At 46.6% G+C, this 19855-nt stretch overlaps 1 protein-coding gene across 1 annotated transcript in view; it reads right to left on the bottom strand.

Annotated features, from left to right (window-relative positions):
* HSD17B2 (hydroxysteroid 17-beta dehydrogenase 2) overlaps positions 1 to 19855 on the bottom strand; it is a 457046-nt gene that overhangs the window by 274977 nt on the left and 162214 nt on the right. The window contains exon 3 of the mRNA XM_078671012.1: positions 9030 to 9215. Within this exon, the coding sequence (XP_078527138.1) occupies positions 9030 to 9215 (186 nt within the window). The remainder of the gene's footprint in view (positions 1 to 9029; positions 9216 to 19855) is intronic.

Below are 19855 nucleotides of genomic sequence, written 5' to 3'. Positions count from 1 at the left end.
CTTAGGGCGGCAATTGCAAAAACAACAAGTGATGGACTGAATGTGGATCAATGTCACACACTCCCCCAGTCAAAAGATCTGGGCCCAAATCCATCGTTTTTTTGCACTCCACACCACCCTGGGTTAGACAATGGCAATATGCAAATCAGCTCTGACCCTGTTGCCCCATGGGAACAGTCCAGTCCGAACTACAAAAGCCATGTCCTTCCCAGAACGGAATCAAGCATCCGAGGACCGGACCGGTTTCGAGGTAACACCTCTCTTCAGCCCGGCTAGCTTGACTCCAAGTGGTGTGGAGTGCCTGGGACCCACGTCTGGGCATCCCCAGCGCACTTAGGGCGGCAATTGCAAAAACAACAAGTGATGGACTGAATGTGGATCAATGTCACACACTCCCCCAGTCAAAAGATCTGGGCCCAAATCCATCGTTTTTTTTGCACTCCACACCACCCTGGGTTAGACAATGGCAATATGCAAATCAGCTCTGACCCTGTTGCCCCATGGGAACAGTCCAGTCCGAACTACAAAAGCCATGTCCTTCCCAGAACGGAATCAAGCATCCGAGGACCGGACCGGTTTCGAGGTAACACCTCTCTTCAGCCCGGCTAGCTTGACTCCAAGTGGTGTGGAGTGCCTGGGACCCACGTCTGGGCATCCCCAGCGCACTTAGGGCGGCAATTGCAAAAACAACAAGTGATGGACTGAATGTGGATCAATGTCACACACTCCCCCAGTCAAAAGATCTGGGCCCAAATCCATCGTTTTTTTGCACTCCACACCACCCTGGGTTAGACAATGGCAATATGCAAATCAGCTCTGACCCTGTTGCCCCATGGGAACAGTCCAGTCCGAACTACAAAAGCCATGTCCTTCCCAGAACGGAATCAAGCATCCGAGGACCGGACCGGTTTCGAGGTAACACCTCTCTTCAGCCCGGCTAGCTTGACTCCAAGTGGTGTGGAGTGCCTGGGACCCACGTCTGGGCATCCCCAGCGCACTTAGGGCGGCAATTGCAAAAACAACAAGTGATGGACTGAATGTGGATCAATGTCACACACTCCCCCAGTCAAAAGATCTGGGCCCAAATCCATCGTTTTTTTGCACTCCACACCACCCTGGGTTAGACAATGGCAATATGCAAATCAGCTCTGACCCTGTTGCCCCATGGGAACAGTCCAGTCCGAACTACAAAAGCCATGTCCTTCCCAGAACGGAATCAAGCATCCGAGGACCGGACCGGTTTCGAGGTAACACCTCTCTTCAGCCCGGCTAGCTTGACTCCAAGTGGTGTGGAGTGCCTGGGACCCACGTCTGGGCATCCCCAGCGCACTTAGGGCGGCAATTGCAAAAACAACAAGTGATGGACTGAATGTGGATCAATGTCACACACTCCCCCAGTCAAAAGATCTGGGCCCAAATCCATCGTTTTTTTGCACTCCACACCACCCTGGGTTAGACAATGGCAATATGCAAATCAGCTCTGACCCTGTTGCCCCATGGGAACAGTCCAGTCCGAACTACAAAAGCCATGTCCTTCCCAGAACGGAATCAAGCATCCGAGGACCGGACCGGTTTCGAGGTAACACCTCTCTTCAGCCCGGCTAGCTTGACTCCAAGTGGTGTGGAGTGCCTGGGACCCACGTCTGGGCATCCCCAGCGCACTTAGGGCGGCAATTGCAAAAACAACAAGTGATGGACTGAATGTGGATCAATGTCACACACTCCCCCAGTCAAAAGATCTGGGCCCAAATCCATCGTTTTTTTGCACTCCACACCACCCTGGGTTAGACAATGGCAATATGCAAATCAGCTCTGACCCTGTTGCCCCATGGGAACAGTCCAGTCCGAACTACAAAAGCCATGTCCTTCCCAGAACGGAATCAAGCATCCGAGGACCGGACCGGTTTCGAGGTAACACCTCTCTTCAGCCCGGCTAGCTTGACTCCAAGTGGTGTGGAGTGCCTGGGACCCACGTCTGGGCATCCCCAGCGCACTTAGGGCGGCAATTGCAAAAACAACAAGTGATGGACTGAATGTGGATCAATGTCACACACTCCCCCAGTCAAAAGATCTGGGCCCAAATCCATCGTTTTTTTGCACTCCACACCACCCTGGGTTAGACAATGGCAATATGCAAATCAGCTCTGACCCTGTTGCCCCATGGGAACAGTCCAGTCCGAACTACAAAAGCCATGTCCTTCCCAGAACGGAATCAAGCATCCGAGGACCGGACCGGTTTCGAGGTAACACCTCTCTTCAGCCCGGCTAGCTTGACTCCAAGTGGTGTGGAGTGCCTGGGACCCACGTCTGGGCATCCCCAGCGCACTTAGGGCGGCAATTGCAAAAACAACAAGTGATGGACTGAATGTGGATCAATGTCACACACTCCCCCAGTCAAAAGATCTGGGCCCAAATCCATCGTTTTTTTGCACTCCACACCACCCTGGGTTAGACAATGGCAATATGCAAATCAGCTCTGACCCTGTTGCCCCATGGGAACAGTCCAGTCCGAACTACAAAAGCCATGTCCTTCCCAGAACGGAATCAAGCATCCGAGGACCGGACCGGTTTCGAGGTAACACCTCTCTTCAGCCCGGCTAGCTTGACTCCAAGTGGTGTGGAGTGCCTGGGACCCACGTCTGGGCATCCCCAGCGCACTTAGGGCGGCAATTGCAAAAACAACAAGTGATGGACTGAATGTGGATCAATGTCACACACTCCCCCAGTCAAAAGATCTGGGCCCAAATCCATCGTTTTTTTGCACTCCACACCACCCTGGGTTAGACAATGGCAATATGCAAATCAGCTCTGACCCTGTTGCCCCATGGGAACAGTCCAGTCCGAACTACAAAAGCCATGTCCTTCCCAGAACGGAATCAAGCATCCGAGGACCGGACCGGTTTCGAGGTAACACCTCTCTTCAGCCCGGCTAGCTTGACTCCAAGTGGTGTGGAGTGCCTGGGACCCACGTCTGGGCATCCCCAGCGCACTTAGGGCGGCAATTGCAAAAACAACAAGTGATGGACTGAATGTGGATCAATGTCACACACTCCCCCAGTCAAAAGATCTGGGCCCAAATCCATCGTTTTTTTGCACTCCACACCACCCTGGGTTAGACAATGGCAATATGCAAATCAGCTCTGACCCTGTTGCCCCATGGGAACAGTCCAGTCCGAACTACAAAAGCCATGTCCTTCCCAGAACGGAATCAAGCATCCGAGGACCGGACCGGTTTCGAGGTAACACCTCTCTTCAGCCCGGCTAGCTTGACTCCAAGTGGTGTGGAGTGCCTGGGACCCACGTCTGGGCATCCCCAGCGCACTTAGGGCGGCAATTGCAAAAACAACAAGTGATGGACTGAATGTGGATCAATGTCACACACTCCCCCAGTCAAAAGATCTGGGCCCAAATCCATCGTTTTTTTGCACTCCACACCACCCTGGGTTAGACAATGGCAATATGCAAATCAGCTCTGACCCTGTTGCCCCATGGGAACAGTCCAGTCCGAACTACAAAAGCCATGTCCTTCCCAGAACGGAATCAAGCATCCGAGGACCGGACCGGTTTCGAGGTAACACCTCTCTTCAGCCCGGCTAGCTTGACTCCAAGTGGTGTGGAGTGCCTGGGACCCACGTCTGGGCATCCCCAGCGCACTTAGGGCGGCAATTGCAAAAACAACAAGTGATGGACTGAATGTGGATCAATGTCACACACTCCCCCAGTCAAAAGATCTGGGCCCAAATCCATCGTTTTTTTGCACTCCACACCACCCTGGGTTAGACAATGGCAATATGCAAATCAGCTCTGACCCTGTTGCCCCATGGGAACAGTCCAGTCCGAACTACAAAAGCCATGTCCTTCCCAGAACGGAATCAAGCATCCGAGGACCGGACCGGTTTCGAGGTAACACCTCTCTTCAGCCCGGCTAGCTTGACTCCAAGTGGTGTGGAGTGCCTGGGACCCACGTCTGGGCATCCCCAGCGCACTTAGGGCGGCAATTGCAAAAACAACAAGTGATGGACTGAATGTGGATCAATGTCACACACTCCCCCAGTCAAAAGATCTGGGCCCAAATCCATCGTTTTTTTGCACTCCACACCACCCTGGGTTAGACAATGGCAATATGCAAATCAGCTCTGACCCTGTTGCCCCATGGGAACAGTCCAGTCCGAACTACAAAAGCCATGTCCTTCCCAGAACGGAATCAAGCATCCGAGGACCGGACCGGTTTCGAGGTAACACCTCTCTTCAGCCCGGCTAGCTTGACTCCAAGTGGTGTGGAGTGCCTGGGACCCACGTCTGGGCATCCCCAGCGCACTTAGGGCGGCAATTGCAAAAACAACAAGTGATGGACTGAATGTGGATCAATGTCACACACTCCCCCAGTCAAAAGATCTGGGCCCAAATCCATCGTTTTTTTGCACTCCACACCACCCTGGGTTAGACAATGGCAATATGCAAATCAGCTCTGACCCTGTTGCCCCATGGGAACAGTCCAGTCCGAACTACAAAAGCCATGTCCTTCCCAGAACGGAATCAAGCATCCGAGGACCGGACCGGTTTCGAGGTAACACCTCTCTTCAGCCCGGCTAGCTTGACTCCAAGTGGTGTGGAGTGCCTGGGACCCACGTCTGGGCATCCCCAGCGCACTTAGGGCGGCAATTGCAAAAACAACAAGTGATGGACTGAATGTGGATCAATGTCACACACTCCCCCAGTCAAAAGATCTGGGCCCAAATCCATCGTTTTTTTGCACTCCACACCACCCTGGGTTAGACAATGGCAATATGCAAATCAGCTCTGACCCTGTTGCCCCATGGGAACAGTCCAGTCCGAACTACAAAAGCCATGTCCTTCCCAGAACGGAATCAAGCATCCGAGGACCGGACCGGTTTCGAGGTAACACCTCTCTTCAGCCCGGCTAGCTTGACTCCAAGTGGTGTGGAGTGCCTGGGACCCACGTCTGGGCATCCCCAGCGCACTTAGGGCGGCAATTGCAAAAACAACAAGTGATGGACTGAATGTGGATCAATGTCACACACTCCCCCAGTCAAAAGATCTGGGCCCAAATCCATCGTTTTTTTGCACTCCACACCACCCTGGGTTAGACAATGGCAATATGCAAATCAGCTCTGACCCTGTTGCCCCATGGGAACAGTCCAGTCCGAACTACAAAAGCCATGTCCTTCCCAGAACGGAATCAAGCATCCGAGGACCGGACCGGTTTCGAGGTAACACCTCTCTTCAGCCCGGCTAGCTTGACTCCAAGTGGTGTGGAGTGCCTGGGACCCACGTCTGGGCATCCCCAGCGCACTTAGGGCGGCAATTGCAAAAACAACAAGTGATGGACTGAATGTGGATCAATGTCACACACTCCCCCAGTCAAAAGATCTGGGCCCAAATCCATCGTTTTTTTGCACTCCACACCACCCTGGGTTAGACAATGGCAATATGCAAATCAGCTCTGACCCTGTTGCCCCATGGGAACAGTCCAGTCCGAACTACAAAAGCCATGTCCTTCCCAGAACGGAATCAAGCATCCGAGGACCGGACCGGTTTCGAGGTAACACCTCTCTTCAGCCCGGCTAGCTTGACTCCAAGTGGTGTGGAGTGCCTGGGACCCACGTCTGGGCATCCCCAGCGCACTTAGGGCGGCAATTGCAAAAACAACAAGTGATGGACTGAATGTGGATCAATGTCACACACTCCCCCAGTCAAAAGATCTGGGCCCAAATCCATCGTTTTTTTGCACTCCACACCACCCTGGGTTAGACAATGGCAATATGCAAATCAGCTCTGACCCTGTTGCCCCATGGGAACAGTCCAGTCCGAACTACAAAAGCCATGTCCTTTTCCAGAACGGAATCAAGCATCCGAGGACCGGACCGGTTTCGAGGTAACACCTCTCTTCAGCCCGGCTAGCTTGACTCCAAGTGGTGTGGAGTGCCTGGGACCCACGTCTGGGCATCCCCAGCGCACTTAGGGCGGCAATTGCAAAAACAACAAGTGATGGACTGAATGTGGATCAATGTCACACACTCCCCCAGTCAAAAGATCTGGGCCCAAATCCATCGTTTTTTTGCACTCCACACCACCCTGGGTTAGACAATGGCAATATGCAAATCAGCTCTGACCCTGTTGCCCCATGGGAACAGTCCAGTCCGAACTACAAAAGCCATGTCCTTCCCAGAACGGAATCAAGCATCCGAGGACCGGACCGGTTTCGAGGTAACACCTCTCTTCAGCCCGGCTAGCTTGACTCCAAGTGGTGTGGAGTGCCTGGGACCCACGTCTGGGCATCCCCAGCGCACTGTTTTTGTTTTTGTAATTCAGTCTGGCACCCTGCACTGGGGTGAGTAGTGCTAAAATGCTTTAAAAGAAATAAAACAAAATAGTGTAAATTGTTATATGTGTAAATACTGGGGTGAACAACACATCTGACATTCTTACAATGTATGCTTATCTTTATATATAGGTACTGAACAAAGTCAAAAACATTTCTCTCCTAATCTAATTTTAACTTCCTTATCCCCTTTTCTCTCAACACAGCCTTGAGAAAGCCCTGGCCTACCTGCCACATAGGGCGAAACTCTTGTCGGCTGTTCATCTTCTCTCACATTTTTTCTAATGAAAAATTCAAAAACAAGTGAAACAGAAACAACGAAATGTGGTGAATAAAAAGAATCACTTTTCACTCAAAATCTACCTGAATATGTGTATTGATTTGAAGTAAGGAATTATCCTCTTTGACAAAAAGCTAATCGTGGAAAGGAGGAACAACCGCTCACAACCCCCTTCTACATTTGTCCTTTCAAGGCTGTCTAGGTCCAAAGCATTGAGCAAAGTTCCTCCACTGCCATTCAAGAATTCCTATCCAACATCAGAATCTCCGGGCCGTTCGCCCTTTCTTTAAACTATTTCTCTCTTAAGTACCTGTGAAGTGATAAAATGTGAGCCTTTGTATCCCCTCCATTGCATCTAGGTGTGAGACTCCCCGATAGCTCCAAGCGAGGATACTCCAACAAAAAAAGGCCTAATGGCCCCATAACTCCAGCTTTTGTTGTTGGCACCTTCCCTGCCTGCATGTTGCTGCTCGTAACAAAAGCAGACAACGTGCAGGCGATGCTAAAAATTACACTGGGACAAGTCTAGCATATTTCTGTGAATTCCGGGAGAAGTAGGAAAAGGAACGTTGCACTCAGTTGAAAGTGGTCAGCTTTGCACCAGGGTAGATAGAGTCTACCCTCTGAAATTAGTGGGTAGACCGCGTTGAGCCCTGGAAATGCCCATGGGGTTATCGGCACTATTGCAGTGGGGGAGCAAAACAAATACGCAAGTTAATTTATTCATTCTTGTCTCAAATTGGGGAAGATTTTGCTCTGTGCAGGGTCATTTTGGGACAGTCCACACAATTTAAGAGCTAGAGTTTGACCACCTGCAGTCAAGATGTGGCTAGCGAATTTCCTTTCACGGCATTAGCTCAGGCATAGCCAGACTGACTTGGCTATCCTAAGGTCACAATGTACTATGCATGCCACATTTGGAGTATGTTGTGATAGTGCTGAATGTTGATGAAATGGTGATGCACACATTTTGTTCTCTATAGTACTTTCCTATGTACATTTTAAGATAAAAAAAATTCTTGTCATACTTTAAAGTGTGACCAGAGAAACTTCTGATGGGACAGAAATGGCAATGTAAAATATGTAGGAGGAATGTGGCATTATGATCCAGCGGAAACCTTGTATTAAAAGTAAGCAACAATTTATCTTTTATTAGTGACCATTTATGTACTGTGCATGTCAGAGTTGTCATTTAGAATTAAATATTAGGACTTGTATACATAACATGCCCAGGCAGTGTGTATTACATTAACAGGAGAAGAACTACAGTCTTGATTAAATAGCCAGAATTCAAGCTTGTGCTCATACAAGCTATGAGCATAAATGTGCTACATGTGCTTTGTCCCACTGAGCTGCCTTACTATAATGTCATGGAAGATGGGTTCCTACAATAAAGACATTGAGAAGAAATACAGTCCGATACAGGAATTCATTTTTGAGTTCATAAGCTTTGCTTTCATGCTGAACGAACAATTTTAACAACATCTACATGTATTGTCCCACATAAAAATACTTTATTAACAGTCAAGGAGGCATAAAGAAATTGTGGGAGAACTGTCAACACAAGAGGTATATAGAAAGCATGTGCCAATATCAGAACTACTCATGTTAGGTGTACTGATCAGTTCAGTTTAAGATGTCACAACTAACCAGAAAACACAATGAGAATGGACAGCGCCACAAGTTGAAAATGGAAACAACGTTGTTCATGCCAAGTCACTTGAGCGGAGCCCCGACTACAATATAATTGAAGATCAAAGTATCGGAATAAACAATTGAAGCGCACAGACTAAATGAGCAGAAAAACATGCACAGGGACATGCAAAAATCAGGCCTTTTAAAGAACGCTATTTCCTCCTGTCTGTTGGCGCTATCGCTCAGTTTGCTACTTGCCTCTTCATTTGAGAGTGCCAGTGTTGCCGGCGTTGACACTGTGCATGGTGGTCAAGGAAGATGTCAAAACGGAGCTTGAAGCAAATGAACAAAAATAAAGAAAATCAGCGCTCCCAGGAGGGACAGTAAAGCAAAAAAAAGAAGTTCCTAACTTGTTCACAAAATGAGGGATAGTGTACTTGGTCCCTGCTCTGAGGGAGGGGTAAACACATGAAGAGTTTTGACAAGTGCATGCCATGGACAAATGGGGAGAAAGAATGGAAGAGTGACGATGGAGCCAGCAACCAAAGTAGATGCAGCATGTCTCTGTAGCCCACAAAGTAGATACAGCTGAGACCTAAAATTGACTACAACATGACAATGCATTATGATTTCATAGGAAAGTCAGGGACTGACAACTGTGTCAATAGTGACTTGGAAGGAGGTGGTCACCATAAAGCAGTAGGTTTCATAATGATTGCAGAGAATACCTGCCAGCGTGGTACGGAGCTACAATGCAGGAAAGGCTCTTACCTGCCATACTGCAAACACTGATAAGCCTTCCCTTGGCCTTCCGGAGCAATGGAAAGAAGGTTTTAGAAATGCGAACTGCTCCAAAAAAGTTCACCTCCATACAGTTTTTGTAAACACTGAGGGGTAGCAGTTCTCCATCTCCAACATATCCAAGTACCCCAGCATTGTGGATAATTCCCCAGAGGCCTTGAAGAAGGGAAACAAATGATTGTTATGGTCAACCAATAGAGAAAAATACAGTAATGACAGGGCACAAGTCCCAAAAAATACTTGGGTGGGACCAATCAATTTATGCAGTAAGCAAGTGACATCATGGTGTGTGACACATTAGCGCATGACATCACAGAGCATGACACCATATGTGGCACCACAGGAAGTGGCTACACAACCCAGGACATCAAAGGAAGCAACATCATAAGTGGCATCAGATCCTAAGACCTTGCCCATATGTTTAGTTGGTGTGTCATGAGTACATTTGAACGCATTACAATATTTAACAAATAAAATTTTGCATTGAGATTGTACGAAATATATGACCCTATCCTGACGCAATTCTGGACCTCAACTTAAACATTTCTTTTTTTAAACCTACCACAAAGACATTGGCAACAAGGAGAAACGTTGCAGGAAATCAATTTTTTCAATTTGTAAACTTTATTCGGTTCTTAAAAAGACACCATAAAAGCACATATACAGAGTACACACAAAAATATTTAAAAAAGCGGAAGTAAATTTCGTTTAAAAGAGGATATAAAAGTTAAAACTATCTGTTTTTTGACACCAAAATTCATTGGGCTAGGGGAGAAGAAGTTAATTGTTCAGGGGGACAGTTAAAATTAGGGTCCAGCTTCTCTGGTGTTCCTCAGCCGCATTGCCATCCGAATGAAATTTATAGTGCAGGAGAGAGTATAAGCATCCTCAGCTTCCTGTAAGAACCTCAGGGCCAATTTTGCGTGTTTAAACTTTAAGTCCTTCAGAAGCCCCACCAGGAACTTGCGTCTTGGTACGGTGTAAAAAGGGCACAATAAAACAAAATGAAGGGTATCCTGCGGAGACCTATGGTCGCAGCCGCAGGTACCCTTCTCTGCCACTGTGTGCGTGAACCCCGCCGGAACCGCGAAGAGATGGTGGAGCATGCTAAGTCTAAAGCGGGTCATGACATAGCGATCCTGGGCGTTATACATGACTCTCAAATAGGGTTCCATTCCTTGCTTTACTGTGAGTTCACTGTAGGATAGACTTGTGGGTTTATGTCTTACTTTCTCCGCCCTTAGTAACTGTAGCCGTGCTGGGAATAGTTTTTTCACCCAAACTTTACTCTCAGTTGTTAAAGAGTCAGGTGATGTAAAAAAGTGTATACAGTCAATATCTGCTAGGGATTTCTTGACGTATTTCAGCCAGGGGATATCTTGGCCTTTATCTCGTTTTAGGCAATCCAGTATAATTTGTCTTGTTAAGGTCGCCTCGGGATTGGTCCATAGTTTAACCCATGCCAGGAGAGGTTTAATTTTAATCCTGTCTTCTATAAAGGGTTCTCCCACCTCCTCGTGAATGATGTGAGCCGGTACACTCTGGGGCACTTTCAGTATCCTTCTCAGGAATTTATTTTCTTCTGTCTGGATTTGCTGAGCTTTGTTATCCAAAAAGCCCCACACTTCTGCCCCATAAGATACCTTCGCGCAGCCGATTGATCTGTATAAATTCAATATTTGTTCAGGGGACCATCTTCCTAGTCTTTGGCCATACCCCATGATGGCTCCTACTGATGCAGCCAGTTTCATAGCCTGTTTTTCCACCAGTGGTTTAAAGTTTAGCTGGTTATCGAACAGCACCCCCAGGTATGAGAAGGTCTTAACCTGGTCTATCTTGTGTGACCCAATGTGATAGACAAAGTTCCCTTTTGTCAGTGGCCCCGATGACATGATGTAGGATTTTTCTAGATTTGTCGCCAGGTCCAGTTTGTCCATGAACATTACAAACCCATCAATCAGTTTTTGTAGTCCTAAAGGGGTTCTGGCAAGCAAAACCGCGTTATCGGCGTAAAGTAATACGGGCACTGCACGATGACCGATTTGGGGTGAATCGACCTTCAATTTGAGGAGATCTTTTTCCAGCGAATTAATATAAATGGAAAAAAGGAAGGGCGCGAGGATACATCCCTGCCTTACTCCACTGGTGCAGGTGAAGGGATCGGTCTTTTTTCCCTCTTGATTGTACCTCACGCTTGCTGTTGTATTCCAGTGGAGATTTTGCAGGGTGTCCACTAGCGGTGGATCCGCTCCTAGTTCTATCAGCATGGACCAAAGCTTTCTTCTGTTCACGCGGTCGAAGGCCGCTGAAAGGTCCATAAACCCCATGTGAATGGACCCCTTCCCAGCAATGGTATATTTAGCTACCAAGAGATATAAATTTAGGCATTGGTCAGTGGTGGATCTGCCCTCCCTGAAACCGTATTGGATTTCAGAGAGGACCTGACGCTCCTCAGCCCAGTCTTGTAGCCGCTGTAAGATGACTCGCCCCAATACTTTTGCCGTCACATCGATGAGAGAAATAGGTCGGTAGCATTGAGGGTCGTCACGGTTCCCTTTTTTGTGGACTGGAACTATAGTCGCTGTAGACCAGGACCGAGGCAGTCCTGCCACCGCTGCCTCATTCAGCACCCTGGTAAGCAATGGGGCCCATAGTTCGGGTCTGCTTAAGAATAGATCAGGTGGGATTCCGTCCGGGCCCGGTGCTTTGTTTTTACTGAGCCCTGCAATTCCCATTTCGACTTCTTTCAAGGAGAGGTCCAAGTTCGCCGGTTGGAAGCCCCTTGATACATCCCCCTGAATAGAATGGCTTGAGTGATTATATAGACTCTGGAAATGCTTCTGCCATTGCTCCGGCAAAATAATATTCGTAATTTTTGGAACCCCTTGATCTTGAAAACATGGGGAATTGATGACTTTCCAGAAACTGGCAGAGTCTTTCCTTTCCGCGGCGTCCCTTAAGTCCTCCCAGGCTTGATTTTGTAGACTTTGTTTACGTTTTTTCAGGGCATCTTTGTATTCAATCCTGTTTTGTTTAACCCGGGACTTGTCCCTAGGAGTGGCGTGGAGGCTGGCTTTCAATTCTTTTAGCGCCTTAGTACAGGTTGGGTCAAACCATCGTGGATTTTGAGACTCTTTGTTCGTCCCGGTGGACTTTAGAGAGTTATTTACGTGAAGCGCGATTTCTTCGAATGCCCTCACCACTGAAGCTCCGCTCATACTTGGATCAAGGCATTTGTTTATTGCTTCCGAGGCCTCTGTTATCAGTTTTTTATAGAATCTGTCCCCGTCGACCCTGGCCCATTTAATTCTTCTTCCCTGATCCACTGCTTTTTCTATAGTGTCGGTCCTCTTGGGACCCGTATTAAAATAAAAGCCTTCAATTGTAATAATAACCGGGTTGTGGTCACTAAAGATGCTTCTGTCTATTAAGGTTCTGCTAATATTTCTTTTTAGTGTGGGTGAGACTAAGACATAATCTATGTAAGAGTTACAACCTCTGCCTTTCTATGTTGGGGTTAGTTCTCCTTTTTCACCCAGCACGACGAGGTCTAGGGTTTGGGTCAGGTTGTACCTTTTCATTAGTCTCTCCAAGTCCCATCCCTCTTTTGAGTGAATGAAATGTGGGCCTTTCGTTATGGTGCATCTCGACCAGTCTTTGTTAAAAGGTTTTAATTTATCACAAAGGTGACAGTTAAAATCTCCCGTAAGTATTAGACTTGGGGGATTAGGTGTCTTATTTAAGAAATTCAAGTTTTGTAAGCAGGCATCCAGCTCGATTACGGCTGTTCCCTTTTCTGTCGTACCCGGAGCGTTATACCAGTTTACTAAAAAGAAAGTTAGTCTTGGTGAGTCAAACCTTAGTACTTGGAGGTAGTGTGAGGCCCCTTTAATGTTGGACCAAATGCCCTTGATATCTAAGCTGACATATGTGACGAGGCCCCCAGTGGATCTCCCCGAAGCTGCCTTTTTGGCAGGGACAAAAAAACTTTTATAGCCTTCTAAGCTGTAGTCATTTAGTTCGGTTGCCCATGTTTCTTGCAAGCATATTATTTGGAATTTATTTATATAGCTAAGCCATTCCTGGGATTCAAATTTGGCCGCTAAACCTGCAACGTTGCAGGAAATCTGTTCTGCCAAGTTGGTCGCCAGTTCTGCATTTGAAAATATCCTATGGGGTTAAGGCACCTGCTGCAGAGATATTTGTGTGCCCAGTAAGTCTCGGGGATAATAATAATGGTAAGATAACTCTGTAGGCTAATGTATTTGCTGGAGAGATGTGTTTTTGACTAGTCCAAGTTATGAATCAAAAGTAGCATAGAGGAATAATATGTCTCCTGCAGAGTGCATTATATAACATGCTGATAACAGATTTTTCTTTTATGGTAGTGGGTAAGTGGGCTACTGCTTTTAACACAGAGAGCCTTTCCTTACTTGTGGTTCATAAATTGTAATCCTTCTAATATAGCACAGTGAGCTATGAAGGACATATGACTACTACATTTACTTTGAATGTTTAATTAGGGCTTCAGGTTTTATGTCATTTATTTTCAACATCCCCGTCTGTATTCATTCATATTTATTTTTTGGTATTTATCCATATTTATTTGGTGTTTTGAGAATAAAGAAAGTCATACAATGATATATTTCCACATGTATTTAACTCTTAGATGTGCCCTGATAATTGGATGCCTGTCGTGTTTTTAGCAAATTGAGCATATAGCAAACACAACACCTACAGGTACATATTAGCGTTATACTACAAATATATGTTAACAAATGCATGTAGTTAAGAAAATCTCATCCTGTTTTTAACTCCTTATGCTATCTGTCTGCTCAGCTTTTGTCTGGAATTCAAGAAAGACAGCATGGAGAGTCTCTCACAAGAAGCCCAATTTTCAGTATTTTTCTGCTTTTAAAAATAAATACAGACAGGAAACACATTGTTTTCTGCTTATATTTAGCTATAAAAATCAGTAAAAATGGAAAAGTGGGAGCCTTAGGCATAGAGTGTAGTTTGATGTAAAGTGCTCCGACACACTGCATTGGGATGAGTAGCGCTGCAGTGCTATAAAAGAAATACAACAAAATAGTGGTATTTAAATTGTTCTTTGTGTAAATACAGAGGCAGACCAACACATCTGACATTCTTACAATTCATGCATACCACGTATACAGGGACTGAACTAAGTCAAAACCATGCGTTTTAAGTACCTGTAAAGTTATACGCTGTGCGCCTTTGTTTCCCCTCCATTGCAGTTGCATCTAGGTGTTAGGCTCCCAGCCAGGATACTCCAACAAAAGAAAGCCTGATGGCCCCTTAACTTTGTCCTTTATTTTGCGCCTAGCTGAAATTTAAAATAACAAGGCCCCCTCTCTGCCTGTACGTTGCTGCTGGGAATAAAAACAGATAACCTGCAGGCACTGATGAATGTATCTGAAAATACCTTGGGACAAATTCAGCATATTCCTGTTGGGCCCAACACCTTGGCATCCACCCTGTGAAAAGAGTGGGTTGCCATAAACTACCCGTGTGTACCCTCGACTTGTGTCCTGAGTAAATGGTGAAAGTAGTTCTTAAGAGTGCAAATGTTGGAGGATTGGGTGGAGGCCTTAGAGAGTCCTAGGGGTGCGGCAATCTCTACTCGCCTGCGACTTATTCAATTCAGAAATTTGCACCGCACACACTTTACCAGACAGCGCCTGTGGAAGGCGGGTATGGTGGCATCCCCTGACTGTCTTCGGTGTGGGTCGGAAGCGGGCACGCTGCTACACACGGTCTGGGAGTGCTTAGCGCTACGGAGATTCTGGGATGGGGTGTTCCGATGCCTGAATGAGGTTTTGGCCTGGGAGCTCCAGAGGGATCCTAAGTTTGTCCTATTGCATGTTATGGCAGGGGTTGGGGGCAACAGGTATAAGCGTCATCTCCTGCTGCTTGGCTTAACGCTGGCGAAACGAGACATTGTAAAGGCGTGGAAAGCGCCCCAGGCCCCGTCATTGGCTGCCTGGAAGAATGGGAAGGACTTCTGTGTGGGCCTAGAGAAACCTGTCTTTCTGGCCAGGGGCTGTCCCCGAAAGCACTACAAAATTTGGAAGTGGTGGGCAGACTACCGTGGTCTGGATTTGGATCCCCCGCCTGAGGAAGGGGTCCTCCCGTCTCCCTGAAGTGTTGGACTGAATGGTACCACGGTTGGTGGCTAGGGTACATGGCATGCTGTTTATATGGTCATTAAGCTGTGTATAGAGCAAGTAGCGGTGCATGGGGGGATGGGATTGGGTGGGGGGAGTTGCGTCTATTATTTAGTTCCTTTCCTTTCATTGTGTTATTGTCTATCTATGCATACGAACACTGCTGAAGCTGTACTGACAAGTTGATGATGGCAGTAGACTCTGGATAACAGAGCTTTGCATAATATGTGTGTTCAATTAATAAAATCTGTTTAAAAAAAAAGGGGTGCAAATGTTGCTTGCATTTCTATATGACGGGTAGAGAAAAAAATTACCTAACCACACATTTGCCTTCAGCCTCCAGTGCTAACTAAATAGTCCTTTAATGTAGTTAGCTATGCATCCAACATGCACTCTACTAAAACCCACCATGTATTAATAAATCTGAAAATAGATCATTTAAAAAATATATCTTTAGTTTAGCTTCCCTTTGCTGTAATAGCGGAGTATGTGCAACCTACCCTCGTAAAGCACCAGTGTTAGTAAGCGCTACATAACGCAATTACAATAAAATGATTACCAATTATGGTTTACAATCATGGTGCAAGCTTCGGCTTTCAAGAAAGTTTTTTTTAAAATAAAGTCTGCTATAGCCAGTGTATGGAATTCCTTCTACCGATTTTCAGAATCCCTGGAGTACTTCTCTTAGCAGCATAGGCCAGCGAGAGCAAAAGAAAGGTCCTTCTGATCAGGCCTGATGAAGTCTATTCAAGGTCTGTGTACTTGCATGAAGTGCACCTTGTACATGAGAACTGCCCGCTCAGTTACCGAACAGTTCTATTAAAATGAACCAGAGGTAAAGGACTTTTCTTCCCCAAGACGTTGACATGTTTCAACACATGAAGCTAGATTTTCAAGCTCCAAGACTAGTTCCTAATTTGGGCCAGTGGTTTCTGCAGCTCTTCGCCGGCACTCAATTGTCAACACCAGCACCTATGACAGTATGCCTCATGCTGGCTCTGTTTGACTAACTTAGAAAAGTGCACAACAAGAGTTGTTTATTAATTCACTACATATTAAAATGACTAATACCTGCCTACCAAGCCATTCTCATAGCTTTGGGGACTGGAATAGTGTGACTTGCCACACTTAAGTGAGTGCAACGGTTAGTTGTTGTGCTGGTACTGATATTGACAGCACCAATGGGTGGTGCAAGCTGCAGCGGCCTCCTTACAAGGGCACCAACACTTATTTTTTCACAAATTAAGTACTGTCCAAGACACAAAATCAATGTCCAAATGAAACTCTGGAAATAATTTAGGTCAGAGCTTGGGGTCTTATTTATTTAAAATCACAAAAATGAAAGTCACAAATTTGGAATTAGTTCTAAGAAATTATGGGTCTGCTGCAGAATTTGGAAAATAATGTGTAAGGGACGTGCTGCAAAGTGTCCAATGTCCTGTGTTGGGATGAGAAAGTCTTCTGCATGGTTAAATATGTGCATCAATGCCATGAGTTACCAATTGTACTGTTGTCTGGATCCCTCATGTTGATTTGTTTGTCATGGGTGAACATGGATTATGCATGTGGGTCATGTCATCAGCCTGTTTCACGGATAGCAGTCTAGTGGGACCGGGAGGGGAGCCCAAAGCACTACCATCATAGTGGTGGAAGGCTACCACCTTCCCCAGGAGTTAAGCAGCACAAGCACAGTGGTGGAAGCACACCCTGTAGTGATCAGAAGTAGAGACCAACTCGTTTTTACCCTGTGTTACTGGAGTGGGACCTACAAGCTCCTTCACCTTTTAAAAGGTTCTTCTGCTGTGTGTTAAACTCACCCTTTTTCTACATCAGGTAGATGTGGAGTGCTGCACAGGAGTAGTGACTCTCAGTTAGTTGTATGTGTGCCTGGGAAGGATAAAGTACAGGGATAAACCAGTATTGTGGTATATGTGTGTGGTAAGTGTATGTGTTGAATGTATGTATGGATGCCTGTTGGGGATACTTTACATGAGAGATGTAGTGCTGTGCAGTGCATGCGCAATGAAAGCATGTGCTGGGTGTATGTGTGCTTGCGTGAGGTACAATAAATGAAGGTGAAGTGTTACGCAGTGAGCATAGTGTGTGTGCTAGCAGTGTGTTATTGCAAATAGCACACCATGGTACAGTAAAGGCAAGCTTCAGTGCTGAACAGCGCGCACAGACAATGTATGTGCTGAATGCTGTGTACTAGTTATGGTACAGTACATGGTGGTAAAAGTGCTGGACAGTTAGTATGCTGTGAAAGTACACTGAGTGCAAATGTGCCTGCAATGGTACAAAAAATGTAGGACATTGACCTGCATGGTGAAAAAATGAGGAGTTGAGGAGTATCCCCAGACAGATTTGTATATTGCTGCGTTCCTCTGAGCTGGGTGGGACACAATGGTAAAAGGGAGAGAGAGACTTCTCCCCGTATACCTCAAAAAAGTGTTCTTTGACTCAGTGATAGATTACAAGGAATGGGTCTGGACACATCTCAGGAAAGGAGATGGGGCTGATAAGGAAATCATAAAGATTAGAGCTGGATGCCTGGGACTAAACCTTTGATGCACATATCACTGTGGATGACATCCAGGTGTGAACTCTGGTCACTCCCATGAATTGTATTATGGGATAATATACTTCAGAGTCTCGTCTCCTGTGAAAGACAGCCTTGTATGACGAAAGAAGAAAGTGTCAGCTTCAAAAGAACCAGGACTCCAACATAAAACTTCAAATACTTAGAACCTAAATTACATTTTGGTGTCTCGAAATGGACTATAAGAAGGGGAGGTTGAGACCCCAAACTTTGCCATCTGCCAAGCATTCAGACGGGCAGTGTGAGGAGGGGAAGCTGCTCTGCAAGACTTCTGCCTGCGGTCAGGACTGGGAGCAAAGACCTGCTAGGCTCCCTGCTGGCAGAGGGGACATCACCTAGGAAGCCAAGAACACCTGCACAGGTCAAGACCAGTGTGCCCTGTGAGGAAGAGGAGAGGGTTGGAGGAAGTAAAGTCCAGTGGGGAGCCATGCTTTGAGGATTCCGAGTGAGGTGTGAAGAATTGGCTGTATGCCAATCGGGTCATTGCCCATGTGCAGTGTCGGCTCGGTGACCCCCATATGCCAGAAGAGGGCTGCCATGGACTGAGCCATGAGTTAAGCACAGTGTGCTAATGGACGAGTCCGTACCACCATGTTGTGGTGGCCCTATATGCCAGAGAGGGGACATCGGTAAAGATGCTACTGGTGGGGCTCTTGTACCAAATGAGCCTTTGTCTGCACTGACCAGTACTGCGGCAACCCCATATGCCAGGTGGTGCTGCTGCTAGCAATCTTGATGAAGTATGTGGGCTGCTGCCCGAAGGAAAGACTTATACTACACTGGGGAGATTAGACCTGCACTTCAAGGGAACTACTGCTGACTTATAACGGAGAACAGGCGAGGACAATGTTGCGCCCTCGCTGGGCTCCAGTCTGGAGTTGAAGAAAGGATTTCCTGCACCGCTGGGTCAAGCCAACTTAGCATGTCTTCGGGAGCTGGGGGCCTCTGACAGCTGAGAGAACTCCAGCAGCGCTTCTGAGAGAGAGCCTACGCTTGGTGCTGCCACATGGGCAGAGCGGCTTCCAGACTTTTCCGAGCAGAGGAGCACTCCCGGGTGACTTCTCAAAATTTCTGAACATTTCTGTGCTGCGAGAGCAGGTAAGATTAGAACGGGGTTGGTTAGGCCCCAGGGGACTAACCAATGTGTGCGGCACCATAGACACGCTTGACTAAATCCTAAAGAGTCAAAGGGGAACCAGAGAACGGCCTAAAAGTGAGCATTCCCTGCATGCGGCCACCAGGGAATGTGGAATAACCCCATGCACTTTACATGAAGGAGGGTGGGACCGGGATTGTGCGGTAATCAAGATTGACTTCCAATGGTGGAACCTCAGAAGTCCTCCCGATCGGAAACCACCTATCAGCAGCCCTTGAACCAGTGGGCTGCCAACCTATGAATGTTGGAAATCTATGTGCTTAGTGTAGACCATTAAGTGCTGATTGTTCCTGTCATATTCCCCATGTAAAACTTGATTATTGGTATGTTGCACCAGACCAGGGCCAGTGAGTGGGTAACATATCCATCCGAGATTTCCATGTTTGAGCGCAAATGTTTGCCCATGAAGACAAGCCATAATAGTTAATGTATGGTAATGTGCACCTTCCTAGGAATGGCTAGTGCAGTCATAGATTGACTGGGTATAAAGGGGTAAATAAGGATGTGTTGCGAGTTCTAATTTTTGACCCTGGGATTGTGACTTGTGAACTTTGGTCATTTTTTACCCTGGGCTTGTGACCGGTGAACTTCGGTATCTGCCTTTGTACAATATTGCATGGGATTGTTTGAATTATCTTTTCGTATTATAAAACAAGTTCAATATGTTATCTTATGCTTACATTGTTCCTTATCTATAATTGTTATTATTGATACTTTTAGTTAAAACTGTTTTCCAAATGGCATGCACTCATACCATCATTGCAAGGATTGTACCTCATATGTGTATAATTCTGATTGACATCTCGAGAAAGCAATATTGTCAGTCAGTTTTTACGTAGTGTAACAATATTAA

Source organism: Lissotriton helveticus, chromosome 12 (genome assembly GCF_964261635.1).
Source record: "Lissotriton helveticus chromosome 12, aLisHel1.1, whole genome shotgun sequence".
Taxonomy (NCBI): domain Eukaryota; kingdom Metazoa; phylum Chordata; class Amphibia; order Caudata; family Salamandridae; genus Lissotriton; species Lissotriton helveticus.
This window is presented reverse-complemented; position numbering and strand designations above follow the sequence as displayed.